This window comes from Opisthorchis viverrini (assembly GCF_000715545.1).
Source record: "Opisthorchis viverrini unplaced genomic scaffold opera_v5_115, whole genome shotgun sequence".
NCBI classification, from domain to species: Eukaryota; Metazoa; Platyhelminthes; class Trematoda; order Opisthorchiida; family Opisthorchiidae; genus Opisthorchis; species Opisthorchis viverrini.
The window spans coordinates 150,774-166,259 of record NW_008751773.1 but is presented as its reverse complement, the minus strand read 5'-3'; the positions used below and the strand labels follow the sequence as shown (position 1 = coordinate 166,259).

General features: G+C 44.2%; 1 protein-coding gene across 1 annotated transcript in view; it reads right to left on the bottom strand.

The window, feature by feature from the left end:
* Window positions 1–15,486, bottom strand: part of T265_05903 (hypothetical protein) — a gene marked incomplete at both ends in the record, with an annotated part of 30,080 nt that overhangs the window by 384 nt on the left and 14,210 nt on the right. Inside the window, 8 exons of the mRNA XM_009171038.1 lie at window positions 33–354; window positions 1,333–1,553; window positions 4,452–4,571; window positions 6,184–6,270; window positions 7,843–7,970; window positions 9,005–9,232; window positions 14,211–14,478; window positions 15,097–15,420. Of these exons, the coding sequence (XP_009169302.1) occupies window positions 33–354; window positions 1,333–1,553; window positions 4,452–4,571; window positions 6,184–6,270; window positions 7,843–7,970; window positions 9,005–9,232; window positions 14,211–14,478; window positions 15,097–15,420 (1,698 nt within the window). The remainder of the gene's footprint in view (window positions 1–32; window positions 355–1,332; window positions 1,554–4,451; window positions 4,572–6,183; window positions 6,271–7,842; window positions 7,971–9,004; window positions 9,233–14,210; window positions 14,479–15,096; window positions 15,421–15,486) is intronic.

Here is a 15,486-nt window from a genome sequence, read left to right as displayed (position 1 = left end):
AACGCGACACGTCTGATGTGCTTGCCCGGGACATGTGACCAAAATGCAGGGATTTGTATCAAGGCGGACCATTCTGGGAGATTGGAACCGGAAACCTGGGAAAACCGGTTGCTGGAAAGAGTGAGGAGAAGTAAGCTACCAGTTTCTAAACCAACAGCCACAAGGTGTGAGTGTCGGTCAGAGGATGTATGGTGATCCGAAAGTCGGCATATATCCAGAGCAGTGACTGCTGCAGCAAACAACTTGGGTGCTATCAGCGGACGTTGGGCTTTTGGAGCTGGCTCAATAGATGAAGACGCATCCGGTGTTGGCCACACGAGGATGGTTTGATCTCGTGAACCGGAGACGAAATAGCTAAACATAGGGGGAGAGCAAATGGAGGTTACGAGATATCTGACTAAAAAGAGGGGGCTCAAAATGGACAGCACAAACTGATGTGCACACACTGCAGTACCCTCCACCACCAAACATAATCAGCCATATAAGATATTGCCTCTGGCTACCTTCAGGACAATGGAACTCCAAGAAGAACAAGAATCCGCTCGGCCTACAGCGCGTCTTAATAATAAAGAAATAGAAAAATAGAAGAACTAACCTGAAGTCCAAAAAGACTCATCGCAGTAAGCGCTAATGAAGCGTTCCTGCTCACAAAGGAAAGCAAAAACAAAGCCGACATAAATGATCAGAACATTTTAAACACCGCTTTCAAGCCGTGCCCCCAGTGGGTAGAGAATGGTGCACACCAGAATACCAGATGCCATTTATGGGTGCTGATTCATACAGTGGAAATCGGGAAAGACCACAAATACAATTCATCGTTGTACACGTGACCTTTTTAATTCCTCCAAGGCCACGACAAACTATGATAGGGGGCTTTCAGATCTTTGCTTGCATCAGAGAAACAGAAAGGAATTAGTTTCATGCGATTACTACAGAAACAACATTAGAACTATATATCAGAATTGGAATCTGCCGAGCAAACTGACAGCGACTATGGCGAGGGGGGAACCAGGATCAGTGAAATGCCGACCTATGACCTAATCCACTCTTCTTATCTCCAAATAAACCACAATTCATAAAACTGCATCGCTTGTACACAACCTATCAGTGTGTGGTGTATCGAGAAAGCTACGGTCGGATTCTGTACCATTCATGTTCATCTAGAAAGTAAACGGATTGTCTTGAAACGAATTGATAAAGTTGAGTGAAATGGCTAGATAATGCACTGAATGACAGACAGTATGGAGTGCTCGGTTCGGTTTCAGAAAGCAGGACATAATGTGCCGCGGTGATGGGTAGTAAACCATAGCTTAAAATAATTTCACAACGTACTCATTATCAGGGCTCCACGCACAAGTCCAGATGATCCGTGAATGCCCATGTCCCTTTTGAGGGTACGCCGTTAAACAATAGTTGGGTAAGGCAGCGTCAGTAACTGGCGTACCATCACAGGACCACACGCTCCATGTGCGATCTCTAGATACGGCTAGCAGGTGTCGTCCATCAAGGCTCCAGGCCATTTGAGTAACTGTCAGCTGGTGATGAACAAGACGCTGTTCAACAAAGGAAAGCCAATTAGCTTGCGTAAGACACTAAATGTACGTAAATGTTAGAGTATCTGATAGTTAATGGTTAAATGTATCCACAGTAGAGAGGAGTGGGGATCCAATCTGACATGCCTCGTTATCAGTAACAGCGATTGCCATTCAAAGGCTATGAGCATCATGACAATGATCAGGACATAAACTATTGATCCGTCTTCTTACACAACATAGGATGCCGGAAGGACGGAATAAAGTGATGGAATGAACAACAGATTCATTTATCGACTTTGTATCACTATCGAGTAGAGATAACGGAGAATACTCGCGAATGCAGGTACAAGATTCAAAAAGGGGTGTTGTGAGCAGAAAATCACAAACCGATACATCGGAAAGCATACGACGCACGTGCGAACACAGGTCCTAGGGATGGGAATACCGTCGGCTGCAGGGGTATTCTAACGACTCAACCACTGCGGGTGCCGAAACAAGCCATATATACACATTCATTCATTCATTACCGAATGTATATCAGAAATAAAAGTGACTCTTTGACAAAGTTCATTGGAAAAACGACAGTTCTGATAATTTTGAGTAATAGCTCACGTACACATTCTATTATTACTGTTACCGCGAAGAGACGGACGCCTGGAGCGGGTGACACAAGAACTCGTAACATGTCGCCTGTCAGACGAATGTCCAACCAGTCCCGGTCGACGTTACACATGCCTTTGACTGCATATTCTCGCCGGCAATTGTGCACTAAGATTCCCATTTAATACTAACCAAATAACCGTCCCTAGTTTATACCCGCCTGTCTCACATTGCTAATCGTTTTGTTTGTTCCCATAGCCTAACAAGGCTAGAAAGGCTTCACCAAATAAAAACAGCGTCCCAAAAGATTAACGCATTGCCGATCAACTCAGCTTTGTTGATCGCAATTTTATGTGTGAACCAGTGAAAGATCGAACTCGATAAACAGCTGGCGGAGGAAACTCGAAAAGTGGGTACAACCACCGGATGAGCATAGAGTTGAACTGGTTTTCCAACTCCAGGTCAAACTGCGGTGGCCTTTAATTAACAGCGGCTATCTAACCGGATTAAAGAAGGCTTGAAGTTCGAGTGTTTGAGCAAGCCAATTAAATTAGCTGTAACCGTATCAAACTGATTTACTTGGTGTAGTAGCAAACAGTGGAGAGTAGAAAGAACTAGAGGCTTGATGGACTGGTTCACGTGTCGGAATCGCTAAACACCGCTTTGTTTTTGGCCATTCTGCCCCTGTATGGAAGAAGAACAGGTTTTCCAATAACCGTAACGCTTGAATATCAGCGTACCGATCCATTTCATCCTAGGAAATTCCGTTAATATCACTTCACCAGCTTCTTCATAAGTGATATTGAACATCACCCTGACTCGACGTCAGACGATGTGCTAGGTGACAGCTTGCTATCATATATAGTCTGGTTTTAAGTGTGTATTTAAGCTTTACTTGACACCCATGCACCAACTTTGAGCTAAATGTTCGGCTGTTGTTTTTGATGTGATACCAGTGATTTTCCACCGTTGATACCAAATTTACAAATGAGCGCAAGTCACCAATCGGAATTCAGCGGTTCACCACGAATACTAGGCGAACGTAACCACTGAATTATACTCAAAGCGGTCGAACTCTGGGGATAGAATGCCATCGATAAAGGGAGTAGCGAAGATAGGTTGGGACGCGTGATAACGAAACGAGAGTTGCCAGCGGCCAGAAACCGTAATAAAAGCTTCGTTTGGAATACGCCAGACAGTAATAACCGAGAGAAGAACATGAACTACATTTTTTGGCTAGACAGCTACTACCGATTACTCAAGCTTTTACAATTCACAGAAATTGCGGGTATGCAGCTGTCAGATTCGGTGGTCCATAAAAACCCAGCGAGTCGAGTATCTGTTTCTGCTTATGGTTTTCTGTCTCAGTTGGAACGGCTCCTTGCATCACGAATGAAACGGGTTACGTGGACTTGAATGCATGCCGACGTCCGTTGCTTCTAAGATTTTTCACACTGAAGACCACCTATGTCCGGTTCGGCTATATTCTTGTAAATTCCCCACTAAACAAGTGAATTGTTCCCTAAAAGGTGCATGCACTGGACGACAGCTAATTTGGAATGAGTTGGCTTCCGATTCAGGATTAATATGCTACACTGAACTACATCGATGATCCTCCGAACGGAATACCTACAGTTCGCACTGAGTTGCTTGTGAAGTCAACTAAATACTGCTGGGCGACGCCAACAGAATGCAATAAGACGAATGGTGACTAAAAAAGGCAGCTAAAAAAGGTTGGAAACCGGTCTAGTCTAAGCAGTTTGACTTTCTTCAAAACATGGATCAATTTTGAAACTTGGCCTATCGTATTGCTTTCCGCGAACTCGAACGAAAGATAAACCGCTTGTACACAAGTGCGTTTACGAACGGTTGGCTGCTTCTTAAAGGGACCATTCCAAAAGTATGGTACATCATATATTTGAGGAGACAATTTTGAAGCAGAAAGTCCACACTGTGGCTGGTCATTCCACGATAGCCAGTAACCACAAGTGCCTTAGGCATCCTGAGTGGTCAGTTAGATTCCAGAGGGACGCGGTAAATGAACTATTATCCATCAGCTCACAGTGAACACACTAAACGCCAGCTCCCGGCTCTTTGATACATAGATTTTTTTAATAGATGAATAAACTGATTGATTTGTCCTTTTTGTAAAGACCGACCTTTTGCACATATGTGCGATATATGGTTGCCCATACATTAACACGGTAAGCATGCTTATACGACAAAAAGCGATAGGAAAGACAAAGAAAAGCAAATAGATAAGCACGTCGGGTGACTTCTAATACACTGATACGATGACTTCCGTTGAAGGCCCACCTGATGGATAGTCCAATCGGACATTCCGTTCCATAAGATAATGTAGGCGTGGATTTGTTTGCTGGCCACGCAAGCGGATGCAACCAACCGACGATTGGGATGTGCAGCTAGCGAGTAAACCTGGAAAAAGAGCGACAAGCGTAGCATGAAGAATTAACGAACATTCACCAGTTCCTGTAAAACTCCCGGCTCAGCCGAAACCAAGTGTCATTGTCTGGCCCGCCTGAGTAGTAACAATAATAACTGTTCAGTTGTAGCGCCCTTTTGGGTGCTCACCTGCCATGCCGAACGAAGGAAGCTAGAAGGCTGGGATACTGCCAGGTTGTCCAAGCCTAGACAGGAGAAGTCGAGATGCACAAGTCGGGTTCTGAGTACGGACATTCCGGTTAGTAGATTCGCACGCTAACCACTGAGCTATCTCGCCCCGCATAAAACAATCAGTTTAGTTGAGAATTGTATTGTTTAGCGTTTATTTCCGTCAACCATATAAGTAATCGTTCGCATCAGATGTAGGATGAATTACAAACATCAAGAAATCTTCCTATGGGTATCTGCACATCACTATTACCGTGACGGTTGTCCTAAGTTGATTATTCTCAGGGTCGATAGAAAGCTGAGTGAATGGTACACATAAGTATGTTTACTATTAAATGAACGGGCTACCGAATTAGGTGATGAACAACAGCGCGGCTGCTTGTGTGCGGGGTGAGGTCTCACATAACATTCTCCGGTGTTCCGTTTACAAAGGTTGGGACGAGTGTTTTGGATTAACCATCGATTGTAGAACAAACTAACGCGAACTGTGGAGGTCTACAATCACATGTCTGCACCTGATATCCTCCCTATCCGATGTTGTCCACAGCTGATGCATAGGTCATTCGACGTGTTGCCTTTCTGAAGCGTTCAGGAACTAATTGAGCAGCCAAATTTTAGTATAAAAAATGCGCTTATTGTGAGCCTCGATGGTGAGATCAGCAAACCACTGTAGCAAACGGGACTAAGTGAGACAGCTAGCTTCAGTCTGGGAACTAATTGTGCAGCCAAATTTTAGCATAAAAAATCCACTTATTGTGAGCCTTGATGGTGAGATCAGCAAACCACTGTAGCGAATGGGACTAAGTGAGACAGCTAGCTTCAGTCTTCCGCTCAAACGGACTACACTGATCTCACATCTCAAGAAAAAAGAATTCGGGACGATTAATACAGGAAAAGTCCACAACAGCACCCAGTGTTTACAACTCACGAACTGACTACCGCGCATCGCAGCAAAAGTCCTATATTCTAATTCCCCGTAGTGGCCTATTTCGTAGGTGTAGCCTATCTTTCTGCGCTCACATTAAAAGGTAAACATGAGTGAACATGACTAAATAAGTTCAGCTAACACCGAAATGAAACATTTTCATCCTCGAGGAGAGAACATAAATGTTTTCGTAGTATACAACCTATGAAACAAAAAATAGGAGAAAAAGCGAAAAACGGGTAATAGGAGTTGCGTTCGTTCCCTCCCCAGTTTAGTTCGCTTTCCCACTGACGAAGCGAAGTTAACACTAAAGTTGATGGTGACTGCTCAGCTGTCTGAGAAACATCGTGCGAAGAATATCGGAACGCACTGTTCGTGCTTCATCGTGGCGCGTAAACTATATTTTTTTGGAATGTTCAAAACATTCTGGGAGGGCGAACCGATACTAAAACAAACGCCATACGCTGTGTTGTTTCTATTAAGTTCACCTACCTCATATGGGTGTCCGTAGAGTTTCTTTGTTTCTGGCCACAAGGTCGCATGTTGCAAGCGATCCTCGGTTGGAATTGAAATAGCACCCTGAAACAAGGAAGGCGGTTTGGGTTAAAATAAATGAGCGCCGCTGTGGTGAACAAAGACTATCTAAAAGCATTGCTCAAAGAACGGGGACTTGATAGAATTTCTAGAAGTGCGTAAATACACATTACACGGTTGATCATTTATAGAGGAGAGGAAAATCAATAGGACCACAAACAACAAGGAATGGCATGGAAGATCACGTTCTAATGATAAAAATTGTCGTTCTCCGATTTCTGAGTGAAGGAAACACTTGTGGCCCTGAATATAAATCATTAACGTTGGGAAAAATTCCACAATCCGAGAACAACCGATCTACAAATGAGGCATGGCTCATAGGGGACCAAAAGCAAAAGAGAGACAAATCCGGGAAGTGGATAAAAATCAATAGGATACAGAGGCGAAGATTTGTATGTGTGCTTTCATCATCGCCCAGAGTTCATGAGGTAGAGTATTGTCAACGACAAACTGCTGTGAGAAAAGACACGTGAATTCTGAAGGTCGGACAATAAGAAGAAATATTACGTAAGGAAGTGTACAACATTTTTTGTGCTCAGACGTCTTGCCAAAGTTAGAAGGATGAACGGGAGGGTAAATTTTAAAGATAACTAGATATCAAGTTAAGATGTCCTTGGAGAGACGCACGAACTTTCGGACTTCATTTTGGAGTTTGAACACTCGTTGAGAAAATGTAAGCTTAGCCCTTTGTGAAAATACTTACGGTTATTACTGAGACAAGAAAAAGGCATGAAGCTGGACCAAACGGCCCATCTGAGAACAGTGTAACCAGAATAAGTTTATGATACCAGTGTACTGCTTTCAACGGTGCTTGTTCGAACCCCTAAGGTGAGAAAACGCAGTGCTTTAACCCGATTTTATCAACCCTTCGTGTTGAATCGCCAATCACAACTCGATAACTCGGATCGTGCTGCGTGTGCGAGGTCGATTGGTCTTTCTGCTCCAGCAGTGAGTGACCTCATTTACAGAATGAGAAAACTTCTCCCAAGCAGATTCTCTCATAAACCTCTGGCTTACCAATTAGCATCATCACTGAGAGCCTGAGAATGTGTGAAAGAGATATTCTTGAGTACGACTGACTGAATTGGTTATTCACTAATACAACACACGAAAGCTACGATTCGTGAGTTTTCTGTTCGATTTGTGAATCAAATATGGTTGTGAATGAGTTCGGCGCATCAAAATCCGTGATAAAATGTGGGCGCATATATCATCGGAAGTTCCGAAGCAAATGACTGATGAGAACCTACCAACACTCTAACCTGTACTAGTCAGATCCATCAAAATACCTGGAGGTCCACATCACAACTTCATTTGGCGAGCCTAGTGAAAAAAAGCTAGAAGCCAGCTGTACGCGAAGGTCACGTGCATTTCTCGAAATATTAACCTTTCAAAACTGCTGAATAGTCACTAGCCATGAAACAGGATACCTAACCCATATACAGACGTTTAACGCAATATCTTCTCTCTCCCTCTCTCTACTACAGCTGGTTACACAGCAATAATCAAACTGGATAAAGAATCTTCAAGAATAGCACTTCCACAAACCAAACCTACAATGTGTAACGGTGCGTCCCCATGTTCAGTAGGAATCGTGCTATCAACTTCAGCTCCGTTGAAACTAACGGAACCAGATTCCGAACCGGTCATCTGGTTTGACAGACCAAGGGTTGGCTGTATGGCACCTAGATAATTGGAGAATACAAGGAACGATGTTATGACAAGAGTAATGTCTGTCCTCGAAAGTGTTTCTTCATGCTGTAGTGACTGGACCAGTTTGGAGTGACTTTACGAGCAACCAAGTGCTGATAACCAATGTCCCGAAAAGTGGAGAATATAAAGTACATTTGTCGCAGAAAATGCATGGACTGGTGGGGGCGACTGTCAAGCAGCGAAATTAAACATGTATCACCGTCAATATAAAAACCAGGCGACACCGACACCAGGCAACGGCTCATAGAAAAATCTCTCGATAAAATTCAAAACTTTGGACGGATGGTGTTGTGCTTAGCAGATTCAAAGGATGCACTTTCGTTTGGTTGAAACTATGGAGATCCGTGGTGTGCATGTGCACAACGACGAGGAAGAAAACAGCAAGGGTAAGTTAGTCTGAGCGCTCTCATGCATCGATCGTCGTGAAAAATGTGCAGGTTTTACGAACGCTGACGCACACAAAAGCGGTGAGCGGCCACAAGGCCAACCAATCACGTGCAACCGTCTATCGGTTTTCCAAACTAGGCCAATAATCACGGTCCGGGGAATGTTAATCTACAGCAACGCGAGCTGATAAAGTACAAAGTTGCGAATACACTATACAGAAACAAGGAGAAAGTTCGTCTATTGGTGTAGCACTGTTGCCGATGAGGCCATTTACGCCTGGTGGTGCAACTCGTTCGTTGAGTGGAACGGCGCACTCACCAAGAAAGTGGACAAGCATACAAGGCACAGTCAGCGATCGATGCCCTGCATATTAGGCCATGGAGGAGGAAAAACTCAAGATACCCCTTACTTAACAAACTCGTTTACAGACCACGACCGGCTACATTGTTATTGTGGCTCATCAGGTAACCGTAGTCCTGAGTTCTCGTCCATCTTATGTTCCGCTTGAACCCGAATTAGATGCGGTTTACAGACTAATTTGGCATAACGGGAGAATTTCAGCTGAGCCATTCGTTTACGACATTCTTTAAATAAGTTTGTTTAGCAAAAGCTTCCTTACCTTCAGCCAGGGCTTCTACTGGTTGCTCCGAAATGTAACAATCTGCGAGTGAGTAGCCTTCAAGACCGATAGCGTCTTGATAGGATTCGACAAATGCGCGTGTTGCAGTGAATACGCGCGCCACCTTCTCGTCTCCGGCTGACACGTAACCGATGGTAGATAGACTGCAAATCGCATTCATATCGTAGCCGTGTACCTGTGGTCTGGCTAATTCATGCCATACCCAACCTTGATGAACATAAAAAACAGGGATGGAAACCTATGGCATAAGTGTCAGCATAAACTGAGACCACAAGTGAATGTCGCTGTAGATATTGAGTTCACAAGGCAGTTTTTAGGCAAATACAACATCCACTACATCACTGCCTAATCAAACTTGCTGCAAAGCGAACTAAAAGCAAAACTCTGGCCTAGTGGGCTTGCACACAAGTTAACGGTGACTATCCGTATGTTTCTGAATCCAACTCTGAACTCTTATGTCATCTTAAGGCTACATACGTATGAGGATAACTTGAAAACATTCACACAGGGATGAGTTGGTAAGGCGGATAAGCAACAGGAGAGGAACAACGCAGACCAACAACCGATCGCTTCACTTTGCATTTATCGTTGTTGGCACACTGGCCAACAGTTAATGGAATGGCTTCCTGAAATTCAACGATTTACAGGTACATCGCGACGGTTTGAAACTTTTGTAGGTGATTCATCAAAATCCTTTTTCTACCTGAGGAAACAGAAGATCGGATAAGTGGTGTGCATTTCTTGTAGCAGGAGGGCCAGAAGTTGTGTTCGGATTCTAGTTACACGTACTAAATCCATATTTGATCGACCCACCAGCAAGCTTATTTATTCTCAAAATGTCAGCCAAATCAATCTGTTCCAATACGAGGCTCACAGCTCTGGTTCATTGTTCCACAGAAGGGTGCCTCTCATCAAATAGCTTCCACCTGGTTGTGTGTGGTTGATAATTGAGTGTTCCTCTCCTTTGTCTGTAGCTTACAACTATATGTGGAATGAAAAGGTTTCACTGAGACGCTTTATTATCCAATGGTCACATTAAAAACTGTTCAGCTGTAACACCCTTTGGTGCCTAACTGCAGTGCTCTCCCCCCACCCCGAAGGAGTGGATACTGCCACGTTGCCCAAGCCTAGACAGGGGAAGTCGAGCGGCAAAAGTCAGGTTCGAACCACGAACCTTCCGGTCAACAAATTCGAGCTCTAACTACTTGAACCATCTCGCCCCCCTGAATGGCCACAAGTGTCATGCTTTTTGCTGCAAATATAATAATATATGTAACTCGATGAATACCGTAAAGGCTGCTTCTACAAGCATACCTGCTGTTCCAATATCTTCAAAAATAACCGAAAACCGTTGGTATTATGAGGTAAGGACAGAATCCTGCGAAAGATGCAACCACCGCCAACCAGCTAAGCAGCGGAGTGTGACTAGCTCATTTGTGTTTGAGTTGTCTCCTGCGAAAACCGCCTGCCAACATTTTCTACCATACTCTTGTCACGGACCTGAAAGTCCCCGTAATCTGTCAGCCTGTGGGAGGTATGCCGGAGTACGTTTTGGACGACAGACACCATGGTGAGTTTCACAAGTGGGTTGTACTGGAATTACACCGGAAGCACTCTTATCCCTTGGTATTCTGTCTTGGTTCTATAGTATGTACATCAAAACCTTAAAAAGCAAGCCATCGCAAGCTATTCACACCTGGTACATGTTCATGTCTGAGAACCAGAAAACCGCACGATGGCGAGTGTTAGAAGTCGATTCCTGGTTATTCAGCGCCTCTAGTGATCGGTGGACGGGGGTTGCATAAGCTGTTCCTCAAAATGTTCAACCAACCGCTGCAGGTGGACCTGGAGAGTGAGCTGCAGGTCCATTATTTTGAAAATGGTTTCGTTTGTATCGAGTTTATTCCGCTCTGTTGAGCAGCGCTGCTGAAACCAAGTGCAACAATTGCTCGTATGCCACTATCGAGTGGTACTGTCATACTGTAACTATTTTGTTTTCTGTATTTCGAATATCTACCAATGCCGCTACGGCGACTGGTCGGTAGTGTCTTTTCTGACACCAACAAGAACTGTTGATCACGAAAACGCAAAACAATAACTTTCTTAACAATAAATTTCTTCACAATGCACCACTATGCTCGCAAACAATTACTCCCAACAGTTCGTGAAGCGAAAATCATAAAACAGCCCAGTCCGCCTCAGGAACTTCGCTGAATTTGATGGAATGGTTTGTCCCATGTCATCCAATGTGTCCAATGTGGATGGAAGTTGAAATGATTTTTGTAACAATGCGCTGTTGCGATCAGAACTGAGATGCATACTACTCAGAACGACAATCTGGAAATGAGCATATCCATCGGTGAGCAATTACCACAAGATCCAAATAAGTTGGTGGTCCCTGACGCACCGAATGCGCTTCTCGATACGTTCTGAGGTACTCACTGCAATGGACCATCAATCTGATAAAACGGATCTACAGGTTTCCCTATAGGACGTTGAAAGTCAATTCACTAGAGGAAAGCCAAGAATAGGACGAGTTCCACTTGCTTACCCTGTTCACTTTTCCATCCTCCCGGCATCATTTACCCTTACCAAACTAATGACAGTGGTTTCCTTACGAATGTCCTACGTTAGCTCATCGGCTCTTCAGACTTGACCGATATTTCGGTTGGTATCGATTGGTTTCTACATTAGTGGTATTTAATAGCGAGAACTTAAACGGGAAAGCTCTTTCTTATCTTCAAGATGTATCACTGCTGTTTATTATTCGGTACCTGCCTGTGTGCGAATGTGAGGGAGGAGAATCAATTACCGCGATTCACCCAAAAATGAGGACTGTCAAACGCACGCCGTTGGATGAAGGCAGATGCGCGACAAAGGCATTCAAGTGTGTACGATTTACCTAGGGTGTTCCTCGATTTGAAAGTAGGATATGACTCCTCCATCAGATCTTAGAGAAGTTACACAGCACGTTAGGTCAGACAGCAAAGGTTGAGTGGAGTGGTTTGCGGAACTGGTGAATCTCATCAACGAATCTCGCATATCGTAACGAAAGGAAGCTAACAATTAGCCTACTAGCAAATATTCAGTAGGCAAAATGCACGCTGGATGAGGGTACCTGACACCAAAGGCAAAGGGTGGATGGTCTCGGATGATCACGAGTGAAAATGCGAAGCAAGAGAAACCTGATATCCAGAGACCACGTGAAATGGAAAAGTTACGCCCCAATATCACGAATTTCTGGTGCTCCTTGGGATTCTTTATGAATGTAGATTTGTACGCTGAGAACGAAATACTCTTCTCGGTCAGCCCACGGGCATACACCTTCGGAGAGATTCATTAGGTTTACGCCTAGGCAGTCACGGCTGACGGAAAGGTGGCAAAATTAGACCTTTTTGGTATGACGCAGGCGCCTGGACATTATATCAGGCAGAAAAGATAGGTAGTTATGTGAGTGGGATGGAAGTTCACATTTCACATATTCCTTCAGGACTTTGATCTCCGCCTAGTTTAGTGGTTCTTCCTCGAAAGTTGTACTTGCAACATAAGGTGATGAACGGGAATCAGTGAACTGTCGCGGATGAACTGCCATGCGCATGCCAAAACTTTCAAGTGGCTTTTTACATGAGGCCAGTGTCTTTTCTTCAGTCATCGGGGTGTCTTAATCCTCCTAATCCAAAATGGCTTGTATACGGAAGCACTGCGTTGGGATGTAGACACTGATGCGTGCAATTAAACATCAGGTAATGAGTCCGAGACCGTGAGGAAGAAATCCACTATAAAAGAGCTTTATCTATGGGGACTTGTAGGGTACACCGAGCATAGGTACTACGTACCAAACCTGGGGTATCTCGTACATCCAAACAGTCCCACCTAATATATAGGGGATGATTATCCATAACACAGGTGGGTTGCTATGAGTTACGTTTAAATCAAGCCAAATGACTCTTACCAGATGTTTCAGGAATTAAAAGTAAATGTAGGCGATGGATGTGGAAGGGTTACAGGAGAAGATTGGATAAAAAAGAGGTATCTCATTCAAAGTTATGCCACTAGGCGATTCCACTCAGACAGAACGTATGTAAAAGTGCTTGGTATGGAAGGACGTGTGTAAAGACAAACAACCGAGGAAAAGACAGAGATTCAATGGCAAGAATGTACACTCAGCGCTATGTACAACACATAAAAATGTCGTAAGTACGCAGAGAGCCCACAATGGCAAGTAAACACAAGTCATTTACTGTACCCTTAGGGAGTCCCAGTCCAATAATAGCCTTGGTTGATTGAGGAAAGTAGATTCCTCGATAAGAAATGATTATCGGTTGGCGAACCAAAAAGTCGACATCATAATTGACTGCACGTAGGACTGAGATTATGACGAGGGAGTATTTATCAGCGTCATTCTTCTGTTTCCTCTCAATCCACACAGTCACTCCGCGCCCACCCTAAACTATGCTTACGTCTATCACAGTTGTTCGGCGCTTTCGAGCAGCAGTTAGATCAGGCTGGATGAAAGACGTCAACGTAGATGCTCTTAATTTCTCGAAGACGGTGTAACCCAGGCGACGAAGTTTCACGAGTTCCCTTGCGACCCCATTATGACCAGCGCATCTAGCATCATGCGTGATCCAGTAGAAATGCAAAATATGCACCAAACTGGCCACAGAAGACCGTCTGGCCACCATGATCACGCCGAGCGTTTCTAACTCTCGTCCTGAGCAGGCTGTATCGGAGCTGGATACCGCAGACAAATATCCGAGTAGACACTCGTTCTGGAAATACAAGCCATCGATTCGAAAGAGGCGAAGCGACCAACTACTACCAATACTACTATTCGTCTTTGCTACAGGAGCTCAAAAAACTGAAATGCTCGAATGAGGGGGAACTTCATGGCCTCTGTTGAGGGGTCGATCCGAATTTAGGAGTCATCGTAACTATTTCGCAGTAGGCTGTAATTCATCTACATTGACGCTTCCGGCTGACTTTAGTACAAAAGATTGGACGATGAACTAATTCCACAGGTAGGGTATTTCTCTACGTAATCGTAATGGAAACGCTTCATGAAACGACTGCCGACAGGTCACTCCGGGAGATCGGACGTATATTTATACGTCAAGAACAGAGGACAATAAGTCACACACAAAATGAACAGCGTTCACAGAAAAATGGAAAACTCTGAGATTACCTTCTTTCGCCTTATCCCCAGTCAGCTGAGAAACGTCACCGGTGGCGACTGACAGCCTTCGTGGAGTATGAACTCGAACCGTTTGATCACTGCCAGTTGTCAGCAGATAGGTGGGCGTAACTGAGCGGTTCTTTTCAATTAAACACTTGTCGCTGACCTTTTTCTTGGACCAAGCTATATCGGTCACCGATCCAGAATGACCACAAATCGGGAGCCCAGGAGACCAAAAGGACTTATCAGCAGAAAAGTGCCACACAGAAAGACTGCCCTGAAAACAAAGACACAATAATCAGAAAATAGTTCAATTACACAGGTGAGCTCTAGAATTCCTCATCTAGGACGATTTCATGAATTAGTTCGAAACATAGTGCCGTGTATCACGAAGTGTTCAAACCAGAAATATTGACTTATCCCTTAAACGACCAAACCAGAAAATATTAAAACTTTCGGGAAAAAAACAAACATAAGCTTTGCCTTGGTATAAAACAGACGACAGTTGGATTGGCAGAAAACGCATACCAATCGAATGACTACCAGCAGAAGTCACAGTCTACCAGGGCCTTCGAATACAGATTTGTTTATAAATGGAGTTGTGAAAAACAACCGTAGTGAATACCTCAGTATTAACAGGCTGAGAACAGAACCTACGTGTGTTTCCAATATTATCTATAAAGACTGGTGAGACTTTTGGACAGCTCACTTCTGTCACCACCCCGAAAATCGATCAAGAAGGGCCTTTGATTCGGAATCGCCTCTTACCCCCAAGACTACTGAATTTGCCCTTCACAAGGCCCATTAGGTAGGTCTGGTCCACGAATATCTGTCAAGTTGATTTATTATTCTGTGTATTTTACCTGAGAAACGGACACCTTCAGTTCTGACTCACCTGGAAGTTTTGTGCACATATGGTGCTCGGATCAGACAAGAGCCAGAATCCATCCATAAAACCCATGCCCGCTCCTCCCAAGTTACCAAGTCGAGCCCCTTCAAGCCATATATGAACGTTTCCACCGGTTGATTGCGGTGGAGACCAAACAATCAACGACTTATCCATGCTTGAAGAAAGAAGTGGCGGAGGGAAACGACTGTCTTCGGGAGACCAGGCTACCCCTGTTACCCAGTTGTCATGGCCAGATAATACACTTTCCGAGGCGATAGAAAGAGTAAATTCCGCTGGTTTGCCCTCCGAAGGGAGATTTAGATCACAAATCTGGTAAACATGATTGAAGAATGAAAGATAAAGTGGCATCATATGTACGTAGCACTTGTTAGAAAT